Source organism: Bubalus bubalis, chromosome 8 (genome assembly GCF_019923935.1).
Source record: "Bubalus bubalis isolate 160015118507 breed Murrah chromosome 8, NDDB_SH_1, whole genome shotgun sequence".
Taxonomy (NCBI): domain Eukaryota; kingdom Metazoa; phylum Chordata; class Mammalia; order Artiodactyla; family Bovidae; genus Bubalus; species Bubalus bubalis.
The window spans coordinates 80,425,516-80,440,177 of NC_059164.1; the positions used below are offsets into that span (position 1 = coordinate 80,425,516).

The 14,662-nt window shown below is 36.7% G+C and overlaps 1 protein-coding gene across 9 annotated transcripts in view; it reads right to left on the reverse strand.

Annotated features, from left to right (window-relative positions):
- The window catches only part of SUGCT (succinyl-CoA:glutarate-CoA transferase), a 763,763-nt gene that overhangs the window by 729,610 nt on the left and 19,491 nt on the right, over positions 1 to 14,662 (reverse strand). For 7 of the 9 annotated variants that reach the window (XM_025292046.3, XM_025292043.3, XM_025292053.3 and 4 more), the window contains exons 4-6: positions 13,234 to 13,319; positions 12,631 to 12,681; positions 3,732 to 3,852 (exon numbers count right to left, since the gene is read on the reverse strand). The exons of 1 other annotated variant lie outside the window; for it this stretch is intronic. In XM_025292046.3, coding sequence (XP_025147831.1) covers positions 3,732 to 3,852; positions 12,631 to 12,681; positions 13,234 to 13,319 — 258 coding nt within the window. The remainder of the gene's footprint in view (positions 1 to 3,731; positions 3,853 to 12,630; positions 12,682 to 13,233; positions 13,320 to 14,662) is intronic. One more of the 9 variants, XM_044946814.2, reaches the window with a different exon arrangement.

The following is a 14,662-nucleotide window of genomic DNA, read 5'->3' on the forward strand; positions in this document are numbered from 1 at the left end:
GAACCTATCCCTAGTGCTGAGTCAGAAGAGAAGTTAATGGCACCGGGCTCTTCATCCTATCTAAAATATCAGTCAGCCAAATATTGCAATTATGTTTATTTTATATAAAAATACCACCACATAAGATAATTTACCATGAAAAGCACACTTCATACTGAAGTAATATGTCCTAGTCAAAGTATTATATCAATTAACTGAATGAAGAGAAATAGGGGTATTTTGGTTATTATAATTTTACAAGTAATAAATATTTTTAAAATAACATTTTTGCAGCTTTTACAGTGAAACAAGATTTTCAGATAGGTATTAATTTTAAGATAAATTTACTGAAATATAAGAAGTAAAGTTTGCTTGGTTCCTTTTTTCAATATGTTTTTAATATACTAGTTTCCTTTGATAGCTCAGTTGGTAAAAAATCCGCCTGCAATGCAGGAGACCCCAGTTCGATTCCTGGGTTGGGAAGATCCGCTGGAGAAGGGATAGGCTAGCCATTTCAGTATTTTTGGGTTTCTCTTGTGGCTCAGCTGGTAAAGCATCTCCCTGCAATGCAGGAGACCTGGGTTCAATCCCTGAGTTGGGAAGATCCCCTGGAGAAGGGAAAGGCTACCCACTCCAGTATTCTGGCCTGGAAAATTCCATGGACTGTATAGTCCACAGTGTCACAAAGAGTCGGCCACGACTGAGAGACTTTCACTTTCACTTTTCTGTCTTAGGAAATAATCTAAGGCATAGTGACCTAACAGCAACTGAATATTTACTTCATGGTGTAGACTCTGTACTGTATGTGTGTGCTCAGTCACTCAGTCTTGTCTGACTCTTTGCAACACTACAGTCTGTAGCCCACCAGGCTCCTCTGTCCATGGGATTTTCCAGGCAAGAATACTGGAGCGGGTTGCCATTTCCTCCTCCGGGGTTAGACTCTTTAGGTACTTTAAATTAATGATCATTATATAGTGCTATGGACAAATTATATAAGAAATAACAAACTAGGCCAACAATGCCCTAAGCCCAGGCTATCCTCTGAAAGCGTCCTTGGAAAACGTAAACATAGCATTTACCACTTACCCTGAAAAGTGGTACTCTAAAAAAATTGCAACTATTAAAAACTCTTCAGTCAAGTTTCGATTATTTATTCATTGATTTAAGAAACTCCCTACCATGTGCTCTGCACTGTGCGTGGAACTGAAAATAGAACAAGAGCCGACAGGGACTTCCCTGACGGTCCAATGGCTAAGATTCTACGCTCCCAGTGTAGGGGGCCCAGGCTGGATCTCTGGTCATGGAACTAGATCCCACATATCTCAGCTATGATCCTGCATGCCGCAACAGATCGAAGATCCTGCAAGCCACAACTAAGACCTGGTGTAGTCAAATAAATAAATATTTTTTTTTAATAAAAGAAAAGAACAAAAGCCTGCAGGATAGTGGATGAGACAGACAAGAAAAGTGGCAAATACAAAATATGATCAACAACAGTCAACCCAACCTTCAGGGATCAAGAAAAAATGTCTGCACAGAAGCAGTGACAACAAAGGTGAGATCTAAAGGGCAAAGAGAGAGTCACTGAGTGTGGCAGAGGATCAGGGTTTCAAGCAATGGGAACATCGTGTGTAAATGTTTTGCCATGAGGGCGAGCATGGTGAATCTAGAAGATGCAAGGAATTCAGGTTCATATATTCTTTATGCTTTATGTTTTTCTGCCTAAACCATCTATGAAAATAAATGCTTTCCTCCCTTCACCTCTGGAGGTTCTCCTCCTACCTCATTGAAAATTCCTTCACAACCTCCTTCACTGTTTCATCATTATCTCCTAAACATCTACTACTTGGAATGCATCAGGCTCAAACACTCACACTCTCCTTTTTCTGTCTACACTCACTCTATAAACGATCAAACACAGGTTTCAAATACCATGTATTTGTTCATAACTAAAATTTTACATCTCCTGACAATTCGATCCAAGCAATTACCCTACATCTCCTCTTAGATACCTATAGCGATCTCAAGCTAGACTCTTGACATTCCAAATCCAAACTCTTGACATTCTCCCCACCAAAACATCTTTCCACAGTCTCACTCAACTCTGTAAACAGTAATTTTTCTGATTGCTCAGGCCAAAACCTTAGCGTCATCCTTAACTCCAGTCTTTCTCTGATACATCCCATCCATCTGAGAACCTTATCTACTTTTCTCAAAAACCTTCAGAATTCTATCACTTTTCAACTAGCTTGCTATCACCCTAATTCCTAATTCAAGTCCCCATCATCTTTAGTCTGGACTATTTCAATAGTTTCATAACTATTCTTCCACTTCTACCCTGCACTCAACAATCTATTCTCAACATAGTAGCTAGAGTGATCCTTTTAAAAATACATCAGATTGTACCATTCCTCTGCTTAAAACTCTCTATTATCTTACAAACTCACTCAAAGTAAAAGCCTAATTCTTTAAGAGCAGTCCACAAGTCTTTACTAGCCACCATCTCTCTTATTTTCTTTCTATTACATTTCCCTTCATTTACTGTTTCAGCCCTCCTTGCAGGCCCTCAAATATGCCCAATGCAGTCTCAGCTCAGGTCCTTTGCACTTGCTGATCCCTTTGCCTGAAACCCTCACTGCCAACATCTATATGATTCACTCCTTTATTTCATTCAAGTCTCTGCTTAAATGTTCCCATTATCAATGAAGCCTTGTCTCACCTCCCAGTATAAAACAGACTATCCTTCCCTCATCTCCCTTGTCCTATTTGTCTCTAGACTCAACTACAAAAAAAAACAAAACACAAAAGAGAATCTGTTTACTTATTTAATATCTCCCTAACCTAGAATGTAAATCTGCTGTAGAGCATGAATATGTGTTACTCACTGCTGTATCTCAGAACCTTAGAATACTGCCTGGGGGATCACAGACTTGCAGTAAATATATTTGGTGGATGAATTAATAAAAGCTGAAAATATTATCAATTATTCTCATAAATGCTATTACTATAACTTTATATTTTAAGAATAATTTTTAATACTATATCCCTAATTAATAGTTAAGTGCTTATAAACTATGTAAAGATAACTAATTCAATATTTTTCCCTTTAGCCTAAAGACATAAACACACACACACAGTTCACCACCAAGAGCTGAACAACATAGAATACTTTATAGCACTCTTTTTCTTTACTTGGCTTAGTACCTTTGAATATATTGAAATGATATGTTGAGTTACTGTGCTATCTTAGAGCCAATGAATATTTCACCTGTAATTCTATATATGAGTTAATAATAGTACTCTGTTGGTATTTGCCAAATTTCTATAGAAAAATTTCTGGTAAAGAATCTGCCTGCAATGCAGGAGACCAGGGTTCGATCCCTGGGTCTAGAAGATTCCCTGGAGAAGGGAATGGCAACCCACTCCAGTATTCTTGCTTAGAAAACCCCATGGACAGAGGAGCCTGGTGGGTTGTTCATGGGGTTGCAAAGAGTCGGACACAACTGAGCAACTAACACTTTCACAGGCAGACAAATTCACAGAAGAAATAAAAACAGCCAGTAAATATATGAAAAATGTTCATATGCATTAATGTTCTTTAATGATTAATTTTCAACAACCTAAAATGGCTTGGCAGGGAAGGAGAGCAGAACCACTTTGAGAAAACCAGTGCTAGTGAGAGGTTTCTTATGTACAGAAAGACACAGAACCTGGAAAACCTCCTCACTGACAAGGGTGTGGGGTGGCAATACCTGTGATGGAACAGTAGACAATGTGAGGTGCAATCTCGTCTATATCTTCATAGCCCAGCCCCATCGCAGACAGTTTGCCAGGGACGTAATTCTCTACAAATACATCACAAACAGCCGCAAGCTGAAGGAAGAAATGAAGACAAGTCAGACTTAAGGGACTCCCTAACTTTCAACCAATCCCCACATGAATTCTGATTTCAGTAAACACAATTATCCTCACTTTCTAAAAGCTCAGAAAAATCACAGGAAAAGTAGAATTACAAAGTGTAATTAGATAGACATGAAGGCTCTAATCAACTACTTGAGGTATGACTGTCAATTAAACAATGGCTATTAAAATGTTCAGTTAATACCATAGTGTTAATTCTGCTTACATTAAATGTAAGAAATATCTAGGCTGTATGGTCTGTCCAAGTATATTCTCAGAAATTTAAAAAATTAGACTATAAGGACATAAAATACATGAAAAATATTTTTTAACTCCTTTAAAACTAAAAACATCTTTACAACCCTATCCTTATCCTTATCCTTATCCTTATATTACATGATACATTACATCATTACAACATGTACATATTGGCATCTAACACTTGTAAACTCTTGTCAATTGCTTTCACACTTTCCAGATGCTTCCTTTCCAAAGAGTTTTAAATGTATTTAATGAATGACTAAAAAAAAAAAAATGCTAAACTATAACTCAGTAAATCAATAACTGTCAGAAACAAGACCCCAATTTTGATTCCCAGATTACTACTATATGAAATAGAGGAAAACAAACCACTGAAACCTTAAACTTCTTTTCAAAATCTCAATTGTGTCTACGTATCTTCTGAAAATATCACAAAAATTGTACGAGGTCATATAGAAAAATTCATGACATAATTCTTAACCATATCCAAGTGCCTAATAACTATTCAACAATTTTTTAATTGCCATGTAACATAGATACATTCTCACACACACAAACTAATGAAATAGAATAAGTCTGGGCCAGGGTAGACAAACTTTTTTCCATAAAATGTCAAACAACAAATACTTTAGCCTTTCCAGGCCACATACATTCCCCGTCACATATTTATTTTTCTTTAATGATCTTTAACAATGTAAAATTCATGCTTAGTCCATGGGCTATGCAAAACAAATCGGACTTGGTCCACAGTCTGCCAACTTCTGCTCTAGATGGAAAATAACTGAATTTACATAAACTTTAGATGGAAACATAAATAAATGGAGTGCCTGTTTGTTATGTTGTCAACAAATTTGGAGTGGATACATGGAACTATTTGACTTAACAAAACTTAGGGAGAGGGGATCTTAGGAGGCATCTCAGGGAAATAAACTGTCATCCTCCAGATCTCCTGAAACAGAGGTACTGGAGATCCAGGTGACCACCTGTCAGAAAAGGAATGATAAATACATTAAGATACAGGACAGAGAAGAACAGATTCCAGGTATGCACTCCAAATCTCAAGCCATACAGACATCCTTTCCAAATTTCAGGTGCCAATTAACTTTTGAGATGCTTCTCATATGGGCAGTATGCTCCAGGGACAGCCCAAGTTGAGATGTGTTTATTTACTGTTAATGATTCTAACAATTCTACCAAGTATTGCTTGGAAATGTGGAGGGAGAGTGGGTGTTAGTATAAATAAAACACAAGGCTACAGTTACACTTCAATTTGTTCCACATACTGTTCTGAGTTTCTGTCTACTACTTACAAAGCTCTCCTGTGGGCACTAAAGAAAACAAATGACATCAAATACACCTAGGCTTCTATACCAGTCATCTCCTGGCTGCAGAACTTGAATGGCACATATATTAACAGTATAGTAGGCAATGGCACCCCACTCCAGTACTCTTGCCTGGAAAATCCCATGGGCAGAAGAGCCTGGTAGGCTGTAGTCCATGGGGTTGCTAAGAGCTGGACACGACTGAGCGACTTCACTTTCACTTTTCACTTTCATGCATTGCAGAAGGAAATGGCAACCCACTCCAGTGTTCTTGCCTGGAGAATCCCAGGGATGGGGGAGCCTGGTGGGCTGCTGTCTATGGGGTCGCACAGTCGGACACGACTGAAGTGACTTAGCCTTAGCCATACAGTACCTTATGCAAATGACATTTGATAAATTATTTTTAATTTTAAAAACTCTGGGTGTTCCTCAAAAAGTTAAACACTGAATTACCATATGACCCAAAGATGCCATTCCTAGGTAAATACCACAAATATTTGAAAGCAGGGACTTGAACAGGTACTTATACCCAAATGTCCATAGCAGCATTATTCACAATAGCCAAAAGGTGGAAACAACCTAAGTAGTCATCAATAGACAAATGTTCCCATCCATAAATTCGAATCTTTTTAAGTCATACAGAGGAACAAAGTTCTAATACATGTCACAACATGGATGAAACTTGAAAACATTATGCTAAGTAAAATTAACCAGACACAAAAGTACACACATTGTATGATTTCACTTACATGAAATATCTAAAATAGGCAAGTTCATAAAGACAGAAAGTAAATTAGAGGTTATCAGAAGCTGAGCGAGACGGGAGTGAAGAATTATTGTTTAATGGATACAGAGTTTGTTTGGGGTAATGAAACATATGGGAAATACATAGCAGTGAGGGTTATACTACATTATGAATGTAATTAGTGCTACTGAATTGTGTGGTATAAATGGTTAAACCACATTTTTATGTTATATATGTTATACCACAATAAAAATTATTTTTGTAGGCATTTGTATTTTTAGATTTAAAGTTTTGTAGGGTATTTGTATTTTTAGATTTCTATAGGATCATAAGTTATATTTCAAATCACATAAAATAGTCAGATGAATCACAAATTCATCTGAATTTGGTGAATTCAGATGATTCATCAGCTTCCAACTTGATTTGATCAATTTTCAGTAAGACAAGAAAATAAATGTAATGAATAAGCTATGCTAATACAAAAGTATTCAGAATGGATAAAGTAAACAAAAAACATTTTAAAAACCAATATACATAATATTATGTTTATCGGGAGAAATGAGCATACAAGGACATAAAGAGATTTTATATTATATGCTAAAATAGTGATCTTTTGCCCATGAACAGACATTACTTGTGTAACAATAGAAAAAAAAAAATTAAGCTAAAGAGAGCTGTGCTCTAAAAAGAGTCAGTAGTCTGACTCTATAAAGTTATAAGAAAAATACAGAAAAGTTGAGTTTAGGAGCTAAAGAGTTCTACTGATAAAGATGCCCAGTAACTTTTTAAAAAATATTTATTTCTTTATTTGGTTGTGCCAGATCTTAGTTACGGCACATGGGAACTTCTGTCTGCAACCTGTGGGCTTTTTAAGTTGTGGCATCCAAACTCTTAGTTGCGGCATGTGGGATCTCGTTCCCTAAGTCAGGCCCCCCTGCACTGGGAGTGCAGAATCTTAGCCACTGGGCCACCAGGGGAGTCCCCCAGTAGCTTTTATTATTACACAAGATTTCAATACGTATGCATTTGATATTTAATGATAAAATATCCCTGGAAAAGTACATAGCACATAAGTTATTCTTTTCTCCATTTTATAAACATTTCTTTTAAATAAATGTATACTAGCTACTCGGAGAAGGCAATGGCACCCCACTCCAGTATTCTTGCCTGGAAAATCCCATGGATGGAGGAGCCTGGTGGGCTGCAGTCTATGGGGTCGCTAGGAGTCGGACACGACTGAGCAACTTTACTTTCACTTTTCACTTTCATGCATTGGAGAAGGAAATGGCAACCCACTCCAGTGTTCTTGCCTGGAGAATCTCAGGGACGGGGGAGCCTGGTGGGCTGCTGTCTATGGGGTCGCACAGAGTCGGTCACGACTGAAGCGACTTAGCAGCAGCAGCAGCATACTAGCTATTTTCGAGATACTGATTCTTGGTGAGTCTGCCATATGACATATTCTCCTTCTCTCTCTTGTTTTGAGAGAACTCATTTCAAGAACAGGTATGAAAAAAAAAAAAAAAAAAAAGAACAGGTATGTTCCCTAAAGTATTAGCTAAGGCATTTGTTAAAATTCTAAACAGTGCAGTGCTGAAATCAGACACATCAGAAATCACCCTGAGTTTTATGGATCTCCACACTATCTACAAGGTTTATACAAGTCAACTGCTTCAGTGGAGACCAAACATTTATCACATTTCCCTGATATAAGAATTTACTATGAAATAAAGTGAGAGGGAAAAACAACTTAGTCCTAGTTTTACTGGTGATCACCTCTTCCTCACTGAGGTGTTCACAAATCAACTAATAATATTCTAGAATTTTGCCCACAATTAAAAAAAAAAAGTACAATTTTGCGTGTTGGAGAAGTCATCATCCTTTTCATTTCTTCTGGGAAAAAAAAAATCTTTCCACTCACAGTAAAAAAAAAATTAAAATCAATTGAAATACCAGATATTAATTCTGAGTTGTTTTCATTAGATATAATTTAGGAACACATTGGAGGAACAAGACAAGGAATAAAGGGGAATAATGATAATAATTTAACTACATTTATCTGTTTAAAAAAATCATAAAATAAATTTTAAATGTACGTCCAAGGATGTTCTTACTCATATGAGATGTATTCTGCAATCAAACACTATCCCTGAGCTCTACCCCCAGGAGATATCTTCTGAAGGATTTAAAGGCAAAGTTTCATGATGTCTTCTACTTACTTTGAAATGAAAATCAAAACTACAGTGAGGTAACACCTCACACCAGTCAGAATGGCCACCACCAAAAAAGCTACAAACAATAAATGCTGGAAAGGATATGGCGAAAAGAGAACCCTCTAGCACAGTTGGTGAAAATGTAACCTGATATAGTATGGAGATTCCTTTAAAAACTAAGAATAAAACTACCATATGACCCAGCAATCCCACTACTGGGCATATACCCTGAGAAAATCATAATTGAGAAAGACACATGTACCCCAATGTTCACTGCAGCATTATTTACATAGACAAGACTTGGGAGCAACCTAGATGTCCATCAACAGATGAATGAAAAAAGAAGTTTGGTACATATATACAATGGTATATTACTCAGCCATAAAAAGGAATGAATTTGAGTCAGTTCTAGTGAGGTAGATGAACCTAAAGCCTGTTATACAGAGTGAAATAAGTCAGAAAGAGAAAAACAAATACTGAATAAAATTTCCAAAATGAATATATATGGAATCTAGAAAAATGGTACTGATGAACCTGTTTGCAGGGCAGGAATAGAGACAGAGATGGAGAGTAGACTTGTGGACACAGAGTCCACAAGGAGAGGGAGAGGATGAGATGACTTGAAAGAGTAGCACTGAAACATATATATTACCATATGTAAAACATATGGTAATGTTTTACATATGTGAGCTAGTGGGAAGCTGCTGTATGACACAGGGAACTCAACTCGGTGCTCTATGACAACTTAGAGAGGTGGGATGGAGGTGGGAGGGAGGTTCGAGAGGGAGGGGACATATGTATACTCACAGCTGATTCATGTTGCTACATGGCAGAAACCAACACAACATTATAAAGCAATCATTTGTTGTGTTTGTTCACTCCATAAAGACATATCTGACTCTTTGCAACCCCATGGACTATACCACACCAGGCCTCCCTGTCCCTCACTATCTGCCAGAGTTTGCACAAGTTCATGTCCATTGAGCTGGTGATGCTATCCAACCATCTCTTCCTCAATTATCCTCCAATTAAAAATAAATAACTTTTAAGAATTTGGATTAAAGCGGAGAGAAAAAAAAATAAAAGCTGTCATTCACCAACTGAAAACAAATTTTAAGAATTCATTGTACTATTCCTGCAATTTTTCTGTATGTTTGAATTTTTCCTGATAAGATTTTGGGGGAAAATAAGACCCATGACACTGCTCTACTGGCCATGATTCATACTCACAACATGGATATAAAACTTATGAACAGTATAACTAGCTGAAAGCAATAGATTTATGACCCAAGAAAATCTATTTAAGTTTAGTTACTTGAAATGTACTTCATTGTTATCAATCAGATCTGAAGAGAAACCCTGCCCATAAAGTTACAATTTAAACCTATCACAGTATGCTAGAAGACATAGGCAGTATCCAAAGAGAGTGAGAAAGACAACTCAGCAAATTCATTTCTTTTGGTTAGAATCATACATGTAGGCCTAAAATACTCTAATGTACACTGATGTCTTGAGAGCAAAAGCTATGAATTCCATCTAACACTTTAGATGGAAAAAGCACATCTAACACTTTAGATGAATAACTTTAATGAACTTGTAAAGTATTTTTTAAATCAAGCCTGAAATCTTCACTATTCAGGATAAAATATCAGAATATTCTCTCAGTAAGTCACTTCAGTTGCTCAGTCGTGTCCAACTCTTTGCAATCTGATGGACTACAGCACACCAGGCTTCCATGTCCATCAGAAACTCCTGGAGCTTGCTCAAACTCATGCCCATTGAGGCAGTGATGCCATCCAACCATCTCATCCTCTGTCGTCCCCTTCCCCTCCTGCCTTCAATCTTTTTCAGCATCAGGATCTTTCCCAATGAGCCTGCTCTTTGTATCAGGTGCCCAAAGTTTTGGAGTTTCAGCTTCAGCATCAGTCCTTCCAATGAATATTCAGGACTGATTTCCTTTAGGATTGACAGGTTTGATCTCCCTGCAGCCTAAGGGACTTTCAAGAGACTTCTCCAACACCTCAGTTCAAAACCATCAATTCTTCCGCACTTTCTTTATAGTCCAACTCTCACATCCATACATGACTACTCAAAACACCATAGCTTTGACTAGACGGACCTTTGTTGGCAAAGTAATGCCTCTGCTTTTTAATATGTTGTCTAGGTTGGTCATAGCTTTTCTTCCAAGGAGCGTCTTTTAATTTCATGGCTACAGTCACCATCTGCAGTGATTTTGGAGCCCCCAAAATAAAGTATTTCACTGTTTCCATTGTTTCCCCATCTATTTGCCAAGATGTGATGGGACCAGATGCCATGATCTTAGTTTTCTGAATGTTGAGTTTTAACCCAACATTTTCACCCTCTTCTTTCACTTTCATCAAGAGGCTCTTTAGTTCTTCTTCACTCTCTGCCATAGGGTGGTATCATCTGTGTATCTGAGGTTATTGATATTTCTCCCAGCAATCTTGATTCCAGCTTGTGCATCACCCAGCCCGCAATTTCACAGGATGTACTCTGAATATAAGTTAAATAAGCAGGGTGACGATATACAGCCTTAACAGACTCCTTTCCTAATTTGCAACCAGTCTGTTGTTCTATGTCCAGTTCTAACTGTTGCTTCTTGACCTGCATACAGATCTCAGGAGGCAGGTAAGGTGATCTGATATTTCCATATCTTTAAGAATTTTCCACAGTTTGTTGGAATCCACACAGTCAAAGGCTTTGGCATAGTCAATAAAACAGAAGTAGATGTTTTTTTGGAACTCTCTTGCTTTTTTGATGATCCAGTGGATGTTGGCAATTTGATCTCTGGTTCCTCTGCCTTTTCTAAATCCAGCTTGAACACCTGGAAGTTCACAGTTCAAGTACTGTTAAAGCCTGGCTTGGAGAATTTTGAGCATTACTTGACTAGCATGTGAGATGAATGCAATTGTGCGGTAGTTTGAGCATTCTTTGGCATTGCCTTTTTTTGTGATTGGAATGAAAAGCTAAGGCTTAATGAGTGCTAACTATGGCAGGCACCCTTCTATACATTTTATACATATTCATTCAATTCTAACAACCCTAAGAAGTGGGTATTATTGGACTTCTCTGGCGGACCAGTGATTAAGACTCTGCGCTTTCACTGCATGGGTCACAGGTTTGATCCGTGGTCAGGGAACTAAGACCCCACATGCCACTCAGCTATATAAATATAAAATAAAAACCTTTTAAAAAGTAGTTATTATTATTGCCCTCATTTTACAAATAAGGGAACTGATACATAAAGAAGTTAAGTAACCTGTTGAAGTCACATGGCTAGCAATTAAAGAAGGCAGGATTTAAATCCTAGAAGAGAACACTAAGGTATGCCCCTAACCACCATGCTTCCCTGTCCCCTCAAGGAAAGATGCCAAGATCAGGTCTGGATGCATTAACTATCTGAATAAATGTTAGAAAAAGATTGGGCTCTACAGTGATGTAGACCCAGGGTTCAAATTTCAGCTCTTCCCTTTATCAGTTCTGTGATCTTTAGACAATCATTCAAGCCCCTTGAGACCCATTTTGCCTCTTGTGAAAATGAGGCTATAATATGTCATTTACAAAGCAAATTATGAAGATTTAGGAAAATAATATTAGCAAAGTGCTCAGGCCTAAGATCTGATGCAAAGCAGGCACTCAGTCAATAGACAATAGTACCATAACTAAACACTCTGACACCATGGAGAAATGTCATACACAATATACCAGAAATTATAAAGCAAGTTATACTTATTGTAAAAGCACTTAAACTCTTGGACTGCAAGGAGATCAAACCAATCAATCCTAAAGGAAATTAGTCCTGAATATTCATTGGAAGGACTGAGGCTGAAGCTGAAACTTCAATACTTTAGCTACCTGATGTGAAAAGCCAACTAGTTAGAAAGTTGGCTAAGAAGGCAGGAGGAGAAGGGGACGACAGAGGATGAGATAGTTGGATGGCATCACCGACTCAATGTATGAGTTTGAGCAAGCTCCGGGAGATGAAGGACAGGGAAGCCTGGCATGCTGCTGTCCATGGGTTTCCAAAGAGTCCAACACAACTGAGTGACTGAACAGCAACAAACTCTTCAAAGACATCTATAGCAAAATTTCAGACTGCCAACAAAATCATGTTTTAAACACTTTTACTCTGATATTCAAATCCCTAATTACAACCCAGGGGGTAAGATGCCTTCTACAGAGCATACTGTACCTCTTTGATGATTTTCACCCCTTTTGGATCCTTGATATTAACAGCTATACTCTAAAAATTAAAAATAAGCATATTAAAATAATATCATAAAGATGTTTCTTTATGATAAAAAAATTACTGATAGTTCACTAAGAGAGCCATTCATATCATCAATTCTCTTCTTAAAGTAAATGTATTTTCCTCAGAAAGAAACATTTAAATCATTTTTACTGATTTTATTTGCAATTTGGATATGTTAAAATGATAGCAAGGATTACAGTAAAATAATTTCAAATAATGATCCCAAATATAAATAATAAGCAATCTCCAAAAGAATAACAAACATAAAAGAATCAAGTGATTTCTCTCCTTAATAAAATTATTTCCATTCAAAATCATTATAAATTCTCACAATATGTTTTGAGTTAATAGAAAAGGAAAATAAAAAGGTCTACTGTTTCTATTTGGTAACTGGCAAATGAATAGAATAAAACTTCACTTCTTGAAAATATTACTTATATCCACAAAAAAAAGGGTAGAAATAAATGAGCCACAATGCTATCAAAAGTTTTGTTACTACAAGAGGATTATAGAAAGAAAGCAAAAAGGGGGTAATATTCTTACTTTTTTATTTCGGTTAACACTGAGAAAATAAGTACTTTCTGTCCCCACAAAAGGTGGACCCCAAGTTCGTGTATCATCACCAGCTCCTGAAAATAACAGCATGAGCTATTTTAACCTTGGAACATCACGAGACATTTCAAACCAACAAATTTACTCATTGATGTGTTCACAGATGACTACGAAGATCAGCTTAGTTCAGTGGAATTAGCAATCTAAAGGAGCCATGGGAGCTTGTTAGAACTGCCCAAATTCTTTCCCTGTTCATGTAAATCACTAAATACTCCCATAACTTCTTTCACTAAAACCCAACCCTGAAAGTAAAAATCCAGAACAGAATATCCAAATGCCTTAAGATACATAAACAGCAAGTTTGAGGGGAAAAAATTACTCTCCTTGTTTGATTCAACAAACAAGTCAGCTCTTTCAGTGTTTTTGGCATTAAATGTGCAAACAAAGTGTTAGGTGTGTAAAGGATTTTTGTTATACATAATTTAAATCAGAAAAATGATAAGTAAGTCTTTATAAAGTGGTATTTGAGGCTAGGTATAAAATAATGATAAATAAATCTATTTTTTAAAATCCTGCAGTAATAAATCAGAAAAAGCAAAATAAGCAACTGAGTAGCAAATATAAATAATTTAAAATACTAGCTTAGAATAAAATTTCAAGGTCTTGCTTCACAGTAAAATGTTTAAAACCATCAAAATTAGGGTATTTTCTTTGAGACATCTGTGTCAAATGACCTGAAAAGTACTTGTGTTTGATTCAAAGACAACACTATAGAGTTACAGAAAAAAGTTTTCTTTGCACAAAAAGCAAACAATGTAGATGGAACAGAGAAGGTGAATTAACAATTAATAGGCACAAATTAGTATCACTTAAATTAAAAATGTATAAGTTCAATTAAATATAGATAATTAGAAACTCATCACTACCTAAGTATTACTAGCCCCTCCAATAAGAGATCATTTGTGAGTATGGGCTAAAGTTTAAATTCTAATCTCATTTAAATGATATAGTTAATTTATTAGGCCATTAAACTTTACCCACTGAAACTGATAAAGAAAAACAGACACAGCCTTTTAGAAAACAAAACAGATGCTAAACAATAGACTCCTTGATTTAAGAAGAAAAACAAAAAGGAAAAAAACCTCACAAGAGAAGGGGAGAGAACAAGAGGAGATAAGAAGCATTAGTTCTAACTGGGGATGAACTGGAAACAACACAAAGCAATAAATGCTAAGTATCAAACTGAACACATGTTCAAAACATCAGGGGAAAAAACAAAGTGCAAGAGTCCACAAAAACAACCTCCCAGTAATAGACCAGTTAGAGTCTTCATGGAAAATGTATGTGTGAATATGAATCTCCAAGGCCAGCCAGGACCTCCCAGAGTCAGGAGACAGTCCAGCCACTTCTATTTTTCTGA